Source organism: Abramis brama, assembly GCF_963993115.1.
Source record: "Abramis brama genome assembly, chromosome: 14".
Taxonomy (NCBI): Eukaryota; Metazoa; Chordata; class Actinopteri; order Cypriniformes; family Leuciscidae; genus Abramis; species Abramis brama.
This window is the reverse complement of record NC_139976.1, coordinates 4,282,619-4,304,061: the sequence shown is the minus strand read 5'-3', so window position 1 is coordinate 4,304,061 and position 21,443 is coordinate 4,282,619. Positions and strand designations below refer to the sequence as shown.

The following is a 21,443-nucleotide window of genomic DNA, read 5'->3' as shown; positions in this document are numbered from 1 at the left end:
GAATGAGGCAACACACTGTAGCGTGACAACAATCAAGTCTATCATTATATAGAAACGCCTGGAAAATACAGTTCATCTTTCCTTTACTGTGGATGTGCTTGGTTAACATCAAGATCTAAACATGTTTGGACACATATGAACCAGGGACGTAGAAGTTTTCCTGACTTAAATGGCTCAGGAATGATGAAAAACATGAAACTATCACAGGTATGTTGGTAATCAGTTGCCTGGGATAAATGAAATCACTGACACTGCATGACACTGACCAATAAGAATGAAGTATTCTAGAGAGTAGTTAAATGTGATATCTGCACAAAATTGCTGTATGTAAACATTATTTTACACAATATTCAAATTCACAACATTCATTCTTTAAAACACCCAGATAAGAACAAATAAACGTAGCCCGTATAGTATTAAGTTTATAGTTGCCCAATTAAATGAGTTTGTTTACATCAGGCTTCCCACGCATTTCGACTTTCCCAGTTTTTAATGATACTGGATATGGATTTAAAGTACTTTAATGGAGATAGAATACTCAGTATCAGTGAGTATCCAATGAAATATTTCAGGCCATGTATGTGTATGTAAATCTGTGACTGGAAATCACGGTTTTTAAATATCCTATTATTTCCAGGTTATCCATAACAGTGGGATCCCTGAAATATACAAACAAAACAATCGGGCGAATGAAAGCAGCAGCTTAAAGAATCTTCCGCGGGAAAATACAACAAGCGCGAAAGGTTCTTACAACATAACAGCGCGAAAACTTGTTACAAAGTATCAGCGCGCGAGTAACAATGAGAAACAAAGTATCCATGAGCTCCATTCGGGCCGCCGCGCAGGAAACACTGGAACTAGGCGCGTCTGTGTCAATCTCACACACACACATCTCAAATATATAATAGCGCATTGATTACACTGAGCCACAATCATAAAAACACTTCAGCACAAAACATCCTCAATTAGTCTAAACTGGCATGGAAATACAGAATCTCACCATTTCTCCCAAAACTTTTGTAACAGGACTAAAAGAAGTTTAGTTGATGCAAGTTTCCTTCTTTACTCACCTACTCCGTACTTCTCTTTCTTCGTGGGCACCCAGCGCGACATCCTCACTGATGAAAGTGTTGTGAGACGCCCGTGAGTGTTGTTGTCGATATTCCAAATATATATATCCAGAGTTTTTCCACACACTTTTTCTTTTCTCTGTAGGAGTGGAAAGACTCATCTAGCCGCCATTTTCCACCATCACTGAACTCATGAACCGCGAGGGGGAGATATAAGAAACTTTCTGTCATGTGGGACACCAGCGTCACCGGACGACCGGACAGTCCCTCACAAAACAACTACCATGGCCGCTATAATCTCGGCCAAAATACCAGAGCAAAGTATAAGTAATAATACAACTTTTGTGACTTGGAATATTGCGTATGTATTAATGTTACATGAGTACTTCTTCTTTTTTTTTCTCTTTTTTTTAATGCACAGATTTATTTTTATTTGTATAATTATTTGTTATATGAAGGTCACGTTCAAATATATTCATGATTTAGTTTTGCTACTTTTAAAATGTCTTTATTATTATTATTATTATACGTTTTGTTTGTAAATATTAAAGGTTAAAGAAAATAAATAATTTCAGCATATTTTCAGTATGATAATTTTTAATGACATTTTTACTCAAGACTGTCTCTTAGTTGTGGCGTCATTCCCACCGCGACCAACAGTTTTAGCGCTACTAAAGTTTTATCAAAAGTCAACTTTGTAGCAAGGAGACAACAGCGTCAGTGACGAAAAAATCAAATGGTGAGGTAAATATGACTTGTGAAAGGAATATTTCCGTGCATCATTTCTAATCAATCTCTTGTATTGTCAAAAAAGTTATATATATATATATATATATATATATATATATATATACATATACAGTATATTTAATTTGTCTGTGTGTATTTACATAAAATGCATCCTAAAAATACACACAGAGCTGAGGAACACAGAGTAATCTGATATTTCATTCCATAAATGTTATTTACACTGCAAAATGTAGTGGAAATGTTCATGACTTTCATAAAAATAATTAAAAAAAAATGACAGACTCCTGTGATTAATACGGGTTGGACAATGAAACTGAAACACTTAGACCACAATCATTTATTAGTACGGTGTAGGGCCTACTTTTGCAGCCAATACAGCATCAGTTTGTCTTGGGAATGACAGATACAAGTCCTGCACAGCGGCCAGCGGGACTTTGAGCCATTCCTCTTCCAGAACAGTGTCCAGGTCACTATATAATGCTGGTGGAGGAAAGCGTTTTCTGAACGGCTCCTCTAAAATTTTCCAAACTGGCTCAAAAATATTCAGATCTGGTGACTGTGCAGACCATGGGAGATGTTCAACTTCACTTTCATGTTCATCAGACCATTCTGACACAAGTCTTGCCGTGTGTATTGGTGCATGCTGATACACAGCACCCCCTTCATTTACGATGTTTGAAACATTAGTTGCACATGGTCCTCCAGAACGGTTCGGTAGTCATGATAGCGCAGCCCAAACCATCACCGATCCATCCCGCGCTTCACTAGTTTGGACACTCAACAGTCCGGGTGTTGAGCCTCTTTGGGGCTTCTCCACACCATAACTCCCATGGATGTGGGAAAGACAGTGAAGGTGGACTTGTTCACATGGTCCACAGCCCAAGATTTGCACTGTTGGCTCATTGGCACGCTTGACCAAAGGTTTGGTTATAGTTATAGCAGCCCGACCATGAATAATGACTCCTGACGAACAGTTGTGGTGGAAAACACCTTGGAGTCGAGGTGCGCATTTTAATTCTACAGTGAGTTGGGCTGTTATGGTTTTATGTTTTTGGTCAGTACCTGGACACCCCTTTCAGACAGCTTCCTCTTGAGTCAATTTGGATTTGGTTTGTCGACTTCACCCTGATGTCATAGCTCTCGATACACCACAAAGATAAGCTGTCCTGGTCACAGATGCGCCAGCGAGACGCTCACTAACAATTTGTCATCTTTTGAACTCTGAAATGTCTACTATTATGCTGTGGATTGCAATATTTTATGTCTGTGCTATTGCTCTGCTAATTAAACCTTCACACTCTGTTGATGTAATGTAAAATCACTGAAGATTGGCCACCAGGCTGCACAAATATAGGCATGAAACATCCAGCATATTGGCTCCTGTTTCGGTTTCATTGTCCAACCCCTGCTATTTACCACTGTTAGGCACATTAAAATGGTCTGCTGCTGTCCATAGTTAAAGAAATATAAACACACACATATTGGCATCAACTACCATTGAAAGGTTTGATTGCTCACCAAGACTGCATTTGTTTGATTAAAAAAATACAGTAAAAACAGTAATATGTGACCCTGGATCACAAAACCAGTCATAAGTCACACGGGTATATTTGTGGCAATAGCCAACAATACATTGTATGGGTCAAAATTTTTCTTTTATGCTAAAAATCATTAGGATATTAAGTAAAGATCATGTTGCATCAAGATATTTTGTAAATTTCTTACTGTAAATATATAAAACATTTATTTTTGTGAGTGAATGCAACACAATCGTGAACATAAATGGACAACTTTAAAGGCGATTTTCTCAATGTTTCGATTTTTCGCACCATTAGATTCTAGATTTTTAAATAGTTGTATCTCGGCCAAATATTGTCCTATAACAAACCACACATCAATGGAAAGCTTATTTATTCAGCTTTCATGCGATGTATAAATCTCAATTTCAAAAAATTGACCCATGTGACTGGTTTTGTGGTCCAGGGTCACATATTGTGAAATATTTGACAGTTTAAAAATAAGTGTTTTATATTGTAATTATAATATAAAATTTAATTTATTCCTGTGATGCAATCAGCATCAGTGTTACATGCTCCTTCAGAAATCATTCTAACATGCTGATTTGCTGCTCAAGAAACAGTTTGTATAATTATATCAATAATACTGTAGCATGCACATAAAAGCAAAGCTCAGATTTGTTTGTATTTTGAATGACCTTGGATGAAACTCTGTCATTTTCATATGGCCAGTTTCTAAAATGTTTATTTTAACTGGGTTCTAAACAGAAAGACTAATCTGTTTTCTGTCGCTTCTGTCCTAGTTTTTGAGTAAAAAAAGATTTTTAATCAAAAAATGGAAAACATAATTAACAGCACTGCATAAAACATTATGAATCCTCTAATACTCACAATGAAACAATTTTCTCTGTCAGACTGTAGCGACTGCTGAAAATTTGATTATGGGGACCAATTAGAAAAGATTGCTCTGGGATAGCGTCTCGTAGCCACTGATTTCACTTAATTCCTGCTTTTCCAGAAAAATTATCACTCCGTTTGAGGTTAATTGTTGTTTCTGTGAAAGTATGTTGCTTTGCACACAAACCATCCCCAGATGCTTGTAATTAAAGCTGCTCTGTGGGAAAAAGACTGCCTTTTGATTCATAACACTATGCAAAACATTTCTAGAATGAACCTTTTTTGTTGACATCCATGAATACATTGCTTCCTCTTCTTTGTTCAATTGTTGTTGAAACACTGGCCGCAGGCTCTAAAATACAAGGATTTGACTTAAACAACTTAAAAAGGAGTTCCTTTGCAGTTTGCATTCATCTGAAGCTTGCTACTCATCGGTATAAATGTTACAGAAATGCGCTTTCATTGTTAGCCCACAGATACGTCCCTTTATGAGAAATGAATGATTTATTCTCTGTGCAGTGGCCCTGAAGCGGGTGAAGAGGCTGTTTACCATTAATCAGTGTGTGTACATCAGAGCAGTGTTAGTTTAGTGCGGACCCCATCACAGGACACCTCTCTCTCTCTCTCTCTCTCTCTCTCTCTCTCTCTCTCTCTCTCTCTCTCTCTCTCTCTCTCTCTCTCTCTCTCTCTCTCTCTCTCTCTCTCTCTCTCTCTCTCTCTCTCTCTCTCTCTCTCTCTCTCTCTCTCTCTCTCTCTCTCTCTCTCTCTCTCTCTCTCTCTCTCTCTCTCTCTCTCTCTCTCTCTCTCTCTCTCTCTCTCTCTCTCCCTCTCTCAAACACTTCATCATCATTATACCCAGTCTAATGTCCAGCCAGAAAGACAGCTTTTTTGCTTTTCTGCTATTTATTGGTGTTTGCTAAACTAAGTATTGAAAATAATAAAACATCAAAAAAAAAAATTTGTATATATTTTTTATATTTCATAATAATAATATAATAATATATTTTTTATATATAGATATTATTATTATTTGCCTTGTCCCACACCCAGACTTCAAATCTTGAATATTATGATACCGAAGAGCATGAGATGAAATATGTGAGGTAAATATCACTTGTAAAAGGAATATTTTTGTGCATAGTTTGTGTGCATATACAGTATATATATATATATATATATATATATATATATATATATGTGTGTGTGTGTGTGTGTGTGTATATGTATATGTGTGTTTTTTAAACATTAATTTTACTCTATTTCATCTTATTTTTCAGATTTTTTGTACTATTGATTATTTGAATTTTAGATCAGACGTCCCTGCTCAGATGGACTAACATCATTATAGACTCATTATAGACAGAGGAAATCATCAAATGAGTTTGGAACGACACAAGGGTGAGTTGAACCCTTGTGACAGATGCTGACAGAAGTTTTGTTTCAGGGTGAATTATTCTATCAATTGTTCTCCAGTGCCTTTCTTATTTTGCTTATTTCTAAGCCTGGAGACATTTGACAGCTTTAATTAAATCCCTCCGTAAATACAGAGAGTAAGCAATGTCGAGGCCAATGCACGGAGAACGAAACAGCAAATTAACCACTTAAAATTAGAAGCCAAATTGATCACTGGAAAATAATGTCCAGGACTAAACAGACGTAGAGCAGGATAGGGCTGCTTTGATTGTGTGAGTCATACAAGCTTTCATATTTCTTTTCTCTCTGCTCTAATGATAAAGAGATTCATTATTATCGGCAAAAGAATGTTGACCTGTCCCAACATCAGAGGACCGGACTCAACACACACCAATCTGCCTTTACATGTTTATTTATACTTCCTTCATATCAGTCTTCCCCTTAATGAGGACACCAGTCCACTTCCCTCAGATGTGCTGTTCTCATCCTGCAGGGGGCGCTGGTAGTTCTGCTCAGGGGATTCAGAACACTTACTATGCAGTACTGTATGTATATCCAGTATATAGTATGCATATATTCTCGATGCATGCAATATTGATTTTTTATTTGTTTTACTAAAAATGCTATTTTTTATTTTTTTTTTGCAAAGTGTCATGTAGTGAGAAGATTAAAAGAAACATTTTAGAAAGAATTACAGTGTGCACAGTACGCATACTGCAAAAATAGTAAACAATATGGTACTGTAGTATACTATTACGAACCTAGTATGTATACAGTACATAGTATGCATATATTTTTATGCATGCAATAGTATGGTATGGTAGTATACTATTCTGAACATAGTATGCATAAATTGTGTGCAAATCTTCTTTTTGCATGCAATATTTATCTTAAGACATTTTTATACTAAATTTGCTAACAAAACATTTTTATTTCCAAGGTGCCATGCAATCAGAAGTTTTATAGAAACATTTTATTTTGAAAAATGACACTGTATGCATACTATAAAAAGAGTAGAATAAGTAGAATACTGTTACGAACAGTTTTTCTTTCCGAGTCCATAAGGGCAGACAGGAAACACAACAGCCAGTGTAATTACAATAATGATGTAGGTTAGATGCAGTAACATCTGGGAACAGCCGCATGTCTATGTCACATGAGACGGAAATCTGTATTCACATTGAGAAGAAAATGGTGAGCTATTTAAGAAAGCTTAATGTCTTTACTGCGGCAGATTGTCCCAGTTCACACAGCACAGATGAATCCTCAGTGTGTGAACGGCTTTAACTAGGATTTTTAAATGAAAATAAACTTTGTTAAATGCTGAATATATTCATGTAAAGGTTTGGCCAGATACATTGTTCACGGATCAGAATTTGTGTAAAACTATAAATTATAGAATAGCAGCTCAGATCATTTTGGTTTGGGAGAATTTGATGAGATATTTTTATTAACTCCAATTGATATTTGATTGCAGACAAATCCGATCAAAGTTTTAGACATTATTGAGAAACTCAACACTCTATAACTCTTAAACTCAAGTTTTTTTGGTGTCTTTTTCTCAGAAGAAACATCTGAAGACACAAGAAAAAGTCCTATTTTACTACATAAAACCCATTTAATGCTATTTATGTGTAGAGAAACAACTGAGATATTAAAGAGATATCATTTGCGATTTCTCTAACAGGTCTATAGACATGCAGACAGTTCTGAAGCAGCAGAACAGAAGGGTTACAGAAACAGCGGGACAGAGCGTCTTCACCCTGAAGATGTGTGTGCTTTCGTTGCCTGCGTGGTCTTGAGAGATCATGTGGGTGGCCCGACACAAACACTAACAACCTCATCATCTGATTCAACTCCCTGAAGCGCTAATTACCCAGCAGCCCTGGCGATCACATGCCCTGCTCCAAAACATTGGACACAACTGCTCTGTGTGTGTTAGATGTTACGGTTCTAACCCAGAGATGAGTTTGCAGGTCCAAAACTAGATTTTCTGAAGATATTCTGACTGGTGTTTGCCCGAGGGAAATCTCTCCAATGTGACTCTAGAGCAATGTGGGTGGTTTCCAGGATGTTGCTGTGTGGTTGTTATGAATTTTTACAGTATATACATGCAAATATTTCTTAATTATGTACATGCATGTCATGTGTGTGTATTTATATATACAAAATAATTATACACAGTACACACATTTATTATGTAAACACAAATTTTTATTTTGGATGCGATTAATCTTTTCACAGCCCTAATTTTTACCATGCTAGTGTTACATGTACTATGCTACATGAATATGGCATTGTCATCTGATACCCTAACTGTACCATGGTACTTTTGTAGTAAGATTTTTGTAGTAAAGATGGTGAAAGCAAGTGTTCTTTTTTTAATCATTAGTGGCATTTGCTATGGCAAGCATCACTATTATGATTGCTCATATGAAGGGTTAGTGATTAGAACAAACTCCAAAGTTTAAAGGGATGGTTCGGAGTAAAATCAACCTAGGGTCCTTTGCACCATGACCTCGAGCCAAACACCCCCCCAGAAGCCTTTTTTCCCTTGGTCGAACATTATTAAAGTTAGAGCTTATTTAGAGATATCAGCCGAATGGCTTAGTGCAGGCACTAATGGATCCAAGGATGTATCTCGTAAATTACCCCACTAATAATGCCCAGAATGGTACCAAACTTATACAGTAGTACAAATAGGTTCTGTACTCATAAAATGAGGCATTGGAAAGTTTGTAAGTACATCAGGAGTTTATTTAACAGAAGTAAATAGAAAATAGAAGTTTAGTACCATTCTGGGCATTATTAGTGGGGTAATTTACGAGATACAAATTTGGAGCCAATAGCGCCTGCACTAAGCCATCCGGCTGATATCTCTAAATAAGCTCTAACTTTAAAAATGTTCAACCAAGGAAAAAAAGGCTTCTGGGGGGGGGGGGGCTCGAGGTCATAGTGCAAAGGACCCTAGGTTGATTTTACTCTGAACCATCCCTTTAAGTATAAATAAACAGCTTCCACTCAGTTTGTTCTAAAGACATAAATGGATGTTTAAGTTGTGAAGCTTGTTAAACAAAGTTTTGCTGTTACTTTTCTAAGCAATCAGAGTTTTTTTGCCTGGCGGGTAATGCAAAAAAAAAAAAAAAAATCCAGTAAATTTATAATGAAGGAGGGAACCGAGCCATATCTAGAGACCAGAATATTATACCAGAAATACTTGAAAGTGGGATCTTTTGACGACTAAGTAAGCAACTACCTATCAACCACCCACTCGATAGCTCGTTAAAACCACCCACAATGCCCTAGCGTTTCAGCAGAAAGTTTTGCACTAGCAAGCCCCACTCTCTGAAAATGCTCAAATCTAGTTTCTTTTCTTTTACTAAACTGAAAGAGAAGAAAATGCAAGTAGAACACTTAGTAGGGTTTATGTGGATGTTTCTTTTTCACTTTGGGTTATCTGTGTTAAACTGCACAGTTCACTATAAGGTGAATGTTAAAAACAAAACAAAACTCCAAGGCAACATGTCTAGGTTGAAAAAGGGGGTATTTGCTGGCTGCGAGCAAACACACACACACACACACAGACACATCCCTCTCCTAGTGAAAAATAGAAGTTGTTCTGTAAGTCTTTTGTTCGTTCAGACTAGCACACACATTTATAGTCATGGCTGAGAGGAGACGGCACCAGCGGCCCCTCTTCACACTGCGAGAGGAATCGTCTCTCCGCTGTTGCCTCGTGAAGTCAGATCGTGTCGTCCTCATCAGAGCCGTGTGACGCAGGTAAACAGTTCTGTTAACCATGCAAGCTCTCATGTCAGTTATTTGAATCTGTTCCTATGTAGAATTGTATTGACTTTTTGAGAGAACACAGCAGTATGAGCTCAATTAGGACGTCACTGTAAAAAAATAATAATAATAATCTGTAAAAAAACATTTACCAAAAGCATTAGAAAATCTGACAACTCTTTCTGCTTTTCTGGTGAATGTATCATGTTTTGATTTTGATGTATTTTTACTGGAAAACAAGAATGTAGTGCAGTAAACATGCTTGAATGTTGATGACTGTATGAGAAGACTCAATTCAGTGAGTTCAATTAGGATCTCACTGAAGTTTGTGATGAAGGTACACTTGCTGTTTTTTTTTAAGATGCATTTTCTTTGTCTTTTTTATGGAGGACGTGAAGCCTTAAGGCTGGTGGCAGACACTTCAGCCCAACTGTGCAGCTGGCAAAAACAGCATGAGTCTCCTTCGCAGGTCCTCATCATGGAGGAGGCCTGGAGAGCGAGGTCATTATGAGGGCCCTGCGACGCAGGTGAACGAGCCCCCTCGCAGAGCTCGTCCACAGAGCTGCATAGAAGGTGGCAGGATGGACAAATGGCTTCAGACACTAGAGAGACTCCAATCACGTCCTCTTCAGAAGAAAATACCTCAGTTTGCGGACAGGACCTGTTCAACACCGGTTCTCCCAAATGAGATGACGGGAAGTAACCCACTCTGTCCTGACCTTTCCTCTCTCTGCAGGAGGAATCCGGCCTCTGTTTGTGAGAGCCTGGAGTCTCATGCATGGAGCAAGACGGTTCACATTAAACCTGCTCCCGGTGCAGAAAGAGCTCAGTTCTGTGCCCTCGCTCCGGTTCACTTCGGCTGGCTGCCCATACAAAGACACGTGACACTGATGGACATATCTAACAACAGCCAAGACAACAGCAGGTGCCAGGTAAGAAACTAATAATGTGAAAGGGAAGTGATGTCACAGCGGAAGTTCAGAATAGCGTACTACCATACTATATAATATTTATGCAGTATGTATTCTGTGCACAGTTTTGAGAATGCAACATTTTGTGATTGTGACTGATATATGATTTATTTTGTTTGTATGTATTTATACTGTAAGAATTGTTTTTCTTATATATATATATATATATATATATATATATATATATATATATATATATATATATATATATATATATATATATATATATATATATATATATAAGAAAAACAATTTAATTTAATATTTATTAAATTGTCAGACATTTTTGCATAAAATTTAATTAGCTATTAGACATCATTTTCCAAGACGATGACTGGATGCCACTTGCAGAATTTGAGGTCAAGTAAGAATAATGTACTTTATATTTATCATTAATGGTGTTTGCTAAGGCAAGCATCACTGTGAGGGTTAATAAGTTGAATGATTCCTCAAATCATGTTTCTTGTTGGGGAAAGATGTGTTGTTTCCTTTCTAACCAATCTGATTCGCAATATTTGTCCTATATATAACCACCCAGAGTTCTAGAACTGTACTGCAATCAATATGTGAAAAACCACCCAGCAACCATCAACATCACTCTGGTAAATGATGGCCGAAAATGTAACAGTCCAGCGACATATTGCATTGCATATTTAAAAAAAAAAAAACAGTATATACTCTCCAGTATGCAGTAAGCAGTATGCTAATATTGAATTCTGACCCAGAGAATTTGAATTTAATTCATAAATTGCTTTTGGAATGGTTTTAAAGTGTCCCCTGATAATGGCTTATCTGCTCTTTGGAGAGGAAATTGTTCAGATATTCACTAAATCACTTAGGTTCAGCCTTATTTTTTTTAACAATTTAGAAGTTGCAGTTGCAGTTTTTATATGGAAATAAGATTAAAGATGTAATAAAAACTGATCTATGGGAGTTTCATAGTAGAGCTCTACTAATACCCCTTTTCCACCAAAAAAGAACTGGTTCGGAACTGGTGCTGGTTCAAAGTTGGTTCAACTTGCAAACCTTCTCAGAACCTGTTTGTTTTTCCACTGACTAGAGAGCCCAGCGAACAACGTCGTTACGTCACTGTGTACGTTGCCATACGTCTTAGCTTACCCAACTTCAAGCATAACAATTACAATGTTGGACTACATCGTCTTTCTTCAAATGTTTCTCCTGGCTTTGCGATCCTATATTGGGGTCAGAAGAAGACGTTTAGAACACATTTGTGCTGCTCGTCTGGATTACTATAGACGGAGATTACGTTCGAGAAGAAGTTCGACAATAACCCCGCCCCCAGCCCCCGACGTAAGCATGACGTGGTAAAAGAACGGTTCTAGTCCAGCAAAGAGTTGGTGCCGCTTTGGAACCAATTTTCCTGGCCGAGAACTGGTTCTTTGGCTGTCGAAACACAAAGAACTGGTTCGCGAGTAGGCACCAGCTCCGAACTGGCACCAGCACTGCCTTGGTGGAAAAGGGGTATATGTCACATGTTGCCGTTTAGTGCCTCACTATGGTTCTATACAGTATTAAACCTTTTTTGCACATAAGTTCAGAGTGATTGAGTCATCCGCACTGGAGATAAAAGCCTTCAGAGTCCTGCAGACTATCTGCCACCACACTGCACAACAATCACTCTCACCTCTACTGGGAACAAATCCCGGAAATGAACAGCCAAGCTCTCAGACCTGATTTACCTTAGTGCCAACTGATGCCAGAAAGAGAGAATAAAATAGAAAACCGAAAGGAGGGAAAGAGAGAAAAATATCTGGATGACTGTCAAGTACATGAACTTCAGTGGCTGTCTGGGTGCTGCGTGAAGTCGAGATAAAACCGCTCTGTCAGCAGGTGCTTAGATCCATTCGGAACAGATTTAGGAACGAATAGATTCAACCACATCAGAGCCAACAGGATCACAACAGTGCCGCAGGGCCCGGAGGATGGAAATGAATCCTAAAGCATTTGTGAACCATGCATATTTTCACTTTAGTCATTTTGTGCTCAAACTTCAGTAGAGTTTGGACACCTAAGTAACACTCAAAATGTCTGAGTGTCATTGCATTGTCAAAGTCACACAGGGGTACTAGCAGAGTTCATCAAGCTTCAAAACCTTCATTTGTTTTGAACCAGTGATTTAGAGTGTGTATCAAACTTCCAAAGTCACATGATATAAGTAAAGTTAAGTACGTCAAACCCTTTGGAATTTCTATGGTGCGATGATATCTGTGAACCAATGAACCAGTGTCTATATGGTTTATACCTGATCTCGGATAGATTTTTCTAAGTTTGTATAAATTTTAATGACACATTTGTATCATAAAAAGGAAGTTGTAGTTAATAGTCTCTTATCGGCCTGATTAACCAAGCTTTCCATAAAAACAAGCCCTGCAATTTAATAAAATAACACATGGTATTAGATAAGTTGTTAATAGCATTTAATAGATTTCACTTTCAATAAAACATTTGCAATTGGTAAAAGGTGTTTTTATGCATGTTTGAGCTGCATTTACACCGTTCTGACCAACAGGCGTTGCGAGCGCTTTGAAAAAGTAAAACGTTTCGCGAAGCATTTGTATCAATTGATTCAAAGTTTCGAAATGCTTAATTTCTCCCATCACTAACTTTCAGAGTAACCACAGCTGTAGTTCATCTAAATGTTCCACTAAAGCTTCACAAACACAGTCAAAGCTTTTGTAATCTAATGCAATCCTTCATAGACTGATCATATCTGTCTGTTCTACAACTAAAGTATGTGTGTGTTCTTTCAGCAGAAACTGAAGTCTCCTATCACTCCCGTGTTGCTCAGCACTCCTGACAAACTTAACAGGCCAAGACCAAATGGTGCGTATTGACTAAGACGTGATATAAAAGTTGTGAATGTACAGTTTGGCAGAGGGCACTAATGATATATGTTTGAAGATTTGAGCTTTACACAATGCTGGTGTGAAATCTTCATTGAATTCAGTGAATTGCTTCATCAGCTGTGCATATTATTAATGGTTGTAATATTTCCCTGCAATTTTAAGATTTTTGGGGTAAAAATGATCAAAATGTCATTATTAAATGAGTACATAAAAATAATCAGTGGAGCAGTACATTTAAAATAATGCATTTGGATCAGTCAAATTTGGTGGGGAATTTCAGGGCTATCTCATTCATTAGTGTATGATTACATCATGTATAGAAAAGAAGGTCTGTGACATACAGTTTTAATGTTTTAACCACAGATTTGAGCGGCCAAAGTTCTGGGGCCAGATTCAAATTTTTTTTTTAAGAACATTCTTTACAAGAATGTCAATTCTTCTTAAAGCAATACTTCACTGATTAGCATTAAGCTTTGTATCAGTAGAAACCCGGTAGTATTTTGGATTGACCGTGCTTCCCTCCCTCATGTCCCCCTGAGACGAGAGATTTCTGTATTGTGTGTCTGGAAAAAAACCTCTGATGATGCAAAAATCGTCATTTATCGTCATCTGAGGCCTTTTTGTCCAGAGGCGAGAGACTCCAGCCAGTAGGAGGAGCTCGTCCCGCATGTCTTCAACCCGCCCATAGGGGGATCTCACGATAAAACGCCGTCTTTTCAGTTTCGAGTCACTAGTAGCCTAGATGTATCATTTCTTCCGATACTGCCCTCTGTAACCGGTAGGCGTGGCTTGGGAGTGTCCTCGTATGGCAGTGAAGCAAGTGCATTCTGGGAGTTGTTGTCTTTCATCCACATGAGCCAAAAATACATTTTTTGGCTTTTCTCAGTCTAGAAGGCACCAACTTCTACAATAATTTCACATTTCTGCTACATAAATGACCCAATTTAAATACACATTCATCTTTCCAGTGGTGAAATATACCTTTAAGTTTTGTCTTAAGGACAGTTGTAAGGAAAAAAAGAAGAACTTTAAGTAGCATTTTTAGAGATACAATATATGCTTAAGCTAGAAAATAAGAAGTAAAACTTTATTTGTATGTTTTGCGAATCCTATGTAGCGCACAGAGGAACACAGAAGAAGTGAGACATAATCTTCTGTTTCTTAGTTCATTTATTTATTGGGTTTATATACTAATCTCTTTGTAGTTTGTCTAAATGGAATTCTTTTACCTTATATATATATATATATAAGAGTTTCTGGAGCAACATATTTGGAAGCCAAGGAAGGGTTTTTGTAGATTGTTTAGAGCCAGGGACAAATTGTTTGGAGTCAGAGACGGATTGTCTGGGTTCAGAAGCAGATTGGTTGGAGTCTGGGATAGAAGAGTATTAGATTTTCAGTCTCTTCCGGCGGTTTCCTCAATGCCGTTGCCGTCCCAGTTCTCCTGCTGCTTCTGGGATCTTTCTCTCAGTCTGTCAGCAGGTGACGAGCGTATAATGATGCTGCCACAGCGTCAGTGTAATTGCAGTGGTGAGAGCAGGACCAAGTCAAGGGGAAGCAGGAGGAATGAGGAGCACTTACTCTTCCATGAGTGTTTACATCAAAAATGTTTGGGAATTTCTTTCTTTTTCTTTCTCACCAGCTCCAGATGGTGGGTGACTCTGAAAGGACGTGTGTGTGTGTGTGTGTGTGTGTGTGTGTGTGTGTGTGTGTGTGTGTGTGTGTGTGTGTGTGTGTGTGTGTGTGTGTGTGTGTGTGTGTGTGTGTGTGTGATGTGTGTGTGTGTGTGTGTGTGTCCAACTTGCAATAGAATATGTGGATCCAGAATAGGATTATTCAGCCATCAGAAAACTCACCATTAAAAGACGGAAGTAGACGTCATAATCGGATTCGATGGATAACTACAAGCAAGCAAGTGTGTGTGTGTGTGTAAAGGCCGTTCTTCGGTTGTTTTTGCAACCTCAAACGCCTCAGCATTCATTTTGATCAATACCGATTTGTTTCAACCACGATTATTTCATTAACACGCCCTCAACTCGGAAAGCCAAAGCTTCCCAGAGTTTCCCACTGGTAATTAAGAACGTAAATAGGTTGTTCTGACATGACTCGAAGGCAGCGCAGAACCTGACACACAACACCTGAGCATCTGACAAGAGTGTGTGCCTAGCTGAACTTCATACCGGGGGCATGCTGGGAAAATAGCTACTTGTCAGGTGTTAGCTGCCAGTGTGAAGTGCGTTTACTAGCCTAAAAAACGACAGCAAGAAATAGTTAGCTTGGCGCCTTAGCTGTCAGACAATGCCATGGCAACGCTGACAGAGAACAATCCATCACGGCCGGGTGGCACAGTGGCTGTCTGTGTCTCTTCTGTCAGATTAAAATCTCTCTCCTGCTCTCTGTCTCGCTGACACCTGTAAGTGATGCAGGTTAAGTCGGTCTAAGCAGACCTCTGTTGACATTGTAAACACACACAGCAGGAAGATCGGCCTTATTATGACAGGAGTGGCAGGAAATGCCGTTGTATTTACATTGTAGGCAAAAAGGCATTGGAGATCAGCTCTCTCTAGTTTTCTTTTTTGACCTCTTTTTTATTTGGTTTATTTTCTCAATGAGAAACACAGAAAAATCACCCCAAAGTGGACTTTTCTTGTTTTATTCAGAACGGGAACCTGTGAGACCTGAACCTGCAGGCTTTAGACACTGGAGGACACCTGAAAAAACATCCTCCATCCTCCATCAGGTTAGTAATACTATATAAACATTAGTTTGCTTTATACAGCTACCGTTAAACCATTCACCAGTGTTTAACCCTCGTGTTCTGTTGAAAAGTATTATATTATCCCTTCAAATACTTTTAATATCATCCTCTGAAATAATCAAAACCCAATAGGCAGATATTATTAAAGTTTTAACCTTATCATGTATCTTAATTTATGAATGCGCCTTTCGGAAAAGTGATTATTACACAGGACATTAATGTTGTTTCTGTTTGGGGTCAGTTTGACACCAGCAAATACACATTGTAGAATAAAATAAAATAAATCAAATTAAACAGTGTATTACTGAAGTCAGATTGCACTGTTTTCGCATGTTAAAATCCATTGCATGTATTCATGATTTACATCTAGGGTCTCTGAGACACCAAACTGAAATAATGTAAAAAATTTTGACATTTGAAACGTGTTTGCATTTTGAAATATTGCTTAAAATCAGATCTTATAGGATTAAAGGGGTCATGATGACATGGGAAATCAAATTGGCCTTGATCTTTTGACACATAAGAGGGATTTGTAGCATTAAAACATCCTGCAAGTTTAATAGCATAAAATGTTCTGTTCCTTATATACAAAGCATTTATTTAATCAAGCTCCAAAAATTGTGGGATATGTGATATCACACGGGCAAATACATATGCAAATGATTGCCTCATATGATACATCATCTCACCTTAGGCCCCACCCACTGGCATTCAGTCACTTAATAACGGCTGACATTTACCTACACTGGATGTGAGCACTGTGTCAAAAGTATAAAATATAAATATAACCCATTATAATCACTGATGCTGTCTACACTGGATACAGTATAGAGATGTGCGTTCAGTTTCTGACATACTCCACGCGCTTGAGTCTGTCGACAACAGGACAAATGGAAGAGTGAAAGACGCTTTGATGCATCCAGTTTAAATGGCTAGTTTGAGTCTCTGTACAGACTTCAGAAGGATCCCAGTGTCGGAAACAAGTGGAGGGTTTATTATAATGGCGTCCCGGATCACGTCGGAGGATTATATGTTTGTTCGGAGCATTTTATTTAGTAAACGATGCACAGTGTAATGGAGAGTTCACAAAGAATCTTTGGTTGAAAGATGAAGCAGCGACTGTGTTGGATAAGTAAATGATTTCATAATGCTTTGTAATGTTTTCAAAATGCTTTGTAATGTTTTCAAAATGCTTTGTAATGTTTTCAAAACACTGCAATAGCGAGTGGGTGTTGATACCGTTTCCTATGCAATGACGTTAGCCAATCATAACAGTGGCCCTGACAAGCCTTAAAGGAGCCGCACCTTAAAAACAGACAGAGGGTCAGCATGAGTGTTGGAAATCATTGTTTATATTTGTCTTGTTTTGCTTTATATTATAAGTGAACCTCAAGGACCAAATTAAAATAATAACCCCTTTACTGTAAGAAAATGTCATGCAGTATGAGCCTGATGTTTCATTGTTAAATATTTGTCATGCTCTAAAAATGGCCTTTGGGTCTCTTAGACACTAAACAGAGCATGAGGGCTAAAGTAACAGAGATTTTTGTTTGTTGTCCTTATTATAAATACAGTATTTAACCAAAGGACACTGCTAATGTAGATTTGTATGATTATATGGTTCATAAATCCTTGCTGCTCCTGGTAGAGACCTGTGATTCAAAAGCACATGTTATTGCCAGTAATTGAGTAATGCCAGTGTCTATTTACACTAAGTGCAAATAGCTAGCCCTGTTGGCAAAGGCTATTTCCACTAACTCCACCCACCATTGCTCTAGATATCTACTAGTTTAGACTCTAATTTTCAACTACCTTACATGTATGTGTGTATGTATATACAGTATATGTATGTATTTAAAATTTATTTTACATATATTTTAGCTCATTTTAAAATGTTTACGGCTACCAATAAAAAGTGTAAAACCTTATTTAACAAAGCATTTTACCATGTTTAAATCTATTCCACTGTAGATTTTTCCACAAATTCAGTCCATAAAATAAAGTATGCAGATTCGGTCTGGGCCCAAGTTGTTTTTGTACGAGAGCATCTTCTATGAACATGAGTGTATTTGGGTCATTTTGTGTCAAATCAACCAAATAGCGGAAACTTCCCCTGCTCACATTTTTCATTTTGTTCATATTTTGTTCAAGTTAAGTAGTGATGAAAGCCAAAAGATTAAATGTCATGGATGTTATATTGACTGAGTAATCCACTATTTTGTAGATGGGGGGTCAAAATGACAATTTTCACCTGGAGCCTAATTACAGCACGGTAAAAATGGCTTTAAAAAGATGGCAGCATCATTATTTTATTTTTACACAGAGATTGGTAGGTCTATTAGTTAAATCTGTTGACTTTAGCTAAAAAATGGGAAAAGGCACTTCTTGTGTTTTTTTTGCCCAAGTTTGCATGCCTGTAACTCAAGAAATATTAAATATAACTTAATATTATTTTATATTTTGGTTTTTAACAAACAATTATTTTAATGTCTTCATTTTAAAGGCCCTCTATGGTTCAATCCCAGAGATATGGAGATCTTAAAACTGCTCCATGAGTAAATTGGTCAATTGAACACATTTGGCCAAAAAACAAATGTGGGTCACCTTGCATACAGCTGATACTTTTTTTCTTTTAAAGAGGAATGCCTGAACATGTATCTCGTTTTTTTCTATCATCAAAATTGCATAGAACATAGAACAATTGCATAGAACCTGTCTGAGAGCTATACATATTGTTTTTCCCAATTGTCATATGTCATTTTGACTTTACAAAATAGTGGATTAAATATGCATCCATGACATTTAATATTTTGGCTTTCATCTTCATTTATGTATTTCTTTCACCAGACAAAAAATGATCAAAATCAAAAAAGTAGCCGGGGACCTCTGGTTGAGTTGACACTGAATGACCCAATTGTAAGTTGTGTGCATCTAAAGTGGTACAAATCTTTGATTAAGTTTGTCTGTGCTATGTCTCTGTTCCTCAGCAGTCTTTCATTTAGAAACACAAGTAAATGCTCTTTAAAAGCATTGTGTAATCAGTTAAATGTTTAATTTCAGACCTACACACAAATCAACCTCAACGCGATGAGCAGTTGCTCTGAATTAAGCTGTTTATATTGGATAAACGTATTCTCAGAATAAATCTCTTTCTGTGTCTGTTTATTGCACTGTTTATGGGATGTTTGCTTCAGGTGGCTTTTCTGCATCTCATTTTCTTCTGTCTTTTTGATTAAACTTTTACTTTTTTTTACGGGATGTTGTATGGCCAAAGAAAGTATAATTGTGAAATAAACTTTATCCTGTTTCAGTATTAACAGAAATGCTAATGCTTCCTCTGTTTGGGTTTATAGGTATATATTTTTATCAATATAAATCATACCCTGCAGTGTATATCTACCTCTAAGTGCCATCACTGTACTGTGTGTGTGTGTGTGTGTGTGTGTGTGTGTGTGTGTGTGTGTGTGTGTGTGTGTGTGTGTGTGTGTGTGTGTGTGTGTGTGTGTGTGTGTGTGTGTGTGTGTGTGTGTGTGTGTGTTTTCCTGGTAAACCCTTTGTTATGCAGGACAAAATGTCCCCACAAAGATGGCAATATCCAAAATCCTTGTCCTTGTGGGGACATTTTTTGGTCCCCATGAGGAAACAAGCTTGTAAATCATACCAAGTGATATTTTTTGAAAATCTCAAAATGCAGACATTTTTTTTGTGATGGGAAGTTTTAGGGTTAGCGTGATGGGATAAAATATACAGTTTGTACAGTATAAAAATCACTATGTCTATGGAATGTCCCCACAAAACATGAAAACCCAACGTGTGTATATACACACCATGGAACTGAATGAGCTGTTTTTTATGTTCAAATGCTCAAGCGTCTCTATTTTGGTCTTGCTGAAATTGAGGCATTGGTGTTCAAAATATTAAAACTCTCCTGTGATTGTCACGATATAATAAAGAAGTGCCTCGAATTCCAACTTAGTTGAACTTAACCGAATTGCCCCCGAGTTCTCTAACACTGATGCGGTTGCTATGGAAACGGTGGAACGCACGGGTTCGGAACGAGGCGAGTTGTTACAATGTGGATTCCGTAAGCATTGTTGTGCATGCAGGAGGCAGAAAGAACCTCTTTCATCCACACAAAGCCCAATTCAAGGGATTTTGTTTTTGTTTCCAGGCTTCGGGATCCGTGAGCTCCGAGGGAGGACGAAATGGACTGCAGGCCTGGAATCCTAAAGCCAGTTTGACCAGCAAGGTGGAAACGGGCCAGTCTCCCCCTCATCCCGACCACCCGGCATTAAAAGATCCCACATGCAGACGCGGAAGTGCTCCAGAGTCATTGAGCTCCTCGATATCATCCATCACCATCACTTCCAGGAAGGTCACACACACTTCCAGTCTTCCAAATTCCGGGCATCTGAGCTCGATGGCGACTAATAACCTTGCCGTTGAACGAAGAAAAGCCTTAGTGGTCAAAGTCACCGAACAGCGGATGAAAAGCACTAGCAGCCAGAACCCCGCTCTGACCCCTGGCTGTAATCATGAGGAGATTGACCACGGCGTGGTACTGAGGAGAAAGGCAACTATTGTGAAAATGACAGAACAGAGAGAGCATTTCAATCGAGGAAAGCCCAATACAGCACATTACAGGCACAGCTACACTGAAGGACTCAAAACCAATGAATCTAAAGTCAATCCCTCACCATTAAACCGAGCGCTAACTGTATCTTTAGAGCCAGGCAGAAACCAATGGAGGTCTCAGCACAGATCCAGCCTGTCTCTTTACCTCAGCAACCCAAATGACAGCAGCACAGAAGAGGAGACCAACACCAAGAAGCACACGCCACTTCGAAGGCCTCTCAGCTGCGACGCAAGTTTGTTTAACCACACAGAACATGGCGCAAATGCAGTTACAGATCCAGCATTTCACAACAAGAGCTCTCCTGTTCCCCAGAAGACAAATATTGACCTTGTTAGTTCCAGCAGCAGTGAAGCAAGAAGGCGCTCGACCTCCGGCTGCGAGAACAGGAGCTTAAGGAAGGAGGGATTTGAGTGGGATCGAGCATTTGAGAAGCGTGAGGAACCTATTTCGGAAATGAAACCTCTCACGCTCCTAAAAGTGGCAGGTACTAGCAGGACCTCTGTGGATATTCAGCTGTACATGCACAAGAACACACTGTAGGCTAAGGCTTCTTTGATGTATAATAGATGAGTATTATCGTGTGAGAGAGCAGAGGTTTTTAATTGAGGCTTTTCACAGCAGATACACATTTATGCGGCGGACTGCCCTGAATCGGGAGATTTCTCTCCTGTCTCTCTCTTTCTGTCATGCATTTTCTCATCTTTTCATTTTCCCACGCATCCCTTTGCATGCATAATCTATTTCTACCCTGCTTTCAATACCGGTTTTTGAGCTTCTG

At 38.3% G+C, this 21,443-nt stretch overlaps 2 protein-coding genes across 4 annotated transcripts in view; one reads left to right on the top strand and one right to left on the bottom strand.

The window, feature by feature from the left end:
* Nucleotides 1-1,271, bottom strand: part of dock1 (dedicator of cytokinesis 1) — a 236,687-nt gene extending 235,416 nt beyond the window's left edge. For both annotated transcript variants that reach the window (XM_084134948.1, XM_084134949.1), the window contains exon 1: nt 1,071-1,271. In XM_084134948.1, the coding sequence (XP_083991074.1) occupies nt 1,071-1,113 (43 nt within the window). In that variant the 5' untranslated portion in view covers nt 1,114-1,271. The remainder of the gene's footprint in view (nt 1-1,070) is intronic.
* Nucleotides 1,272-9,263: 7,992 nt separating this feature from the next.
* Nucleotides 9,264-21,443, top strand: part of cUnh10orf90 (chromosome Un C10orf90 homolog) — a 22,015-nt gene continuing 9,835 nt past the window's right edge. Inside the window, exons 1-5 of one of the 2 annotated variants that reach the window (XM_084135640.1) lie at nt 9,264-9,427; nt 9,823-10,365; nt 13,179-13,248; nt 15,932-16,011; nt 20,201-21,149. In XM_084135640.1, coding sequence (XP_083991766.1) covers nt 9,886-10,365; nt 13,179-13,248; nt 15,932-16,011; nt 20,201-21,149 — 1,579 coding nt within the window. In that variant the 5' untranslated portion in view covers nt 9,264-9,427; nt 9,823-9,885. Of the gene's footprint in view, nt 9,428-9,822; nt 10,366-13,175; nt 13,249-15,931; nt 16,012-20,200; nt 21,150-21,443 lie in introns of both variants that reach the window. The other variant, XM_084135639.1, reaches the window with a different exon arrangement.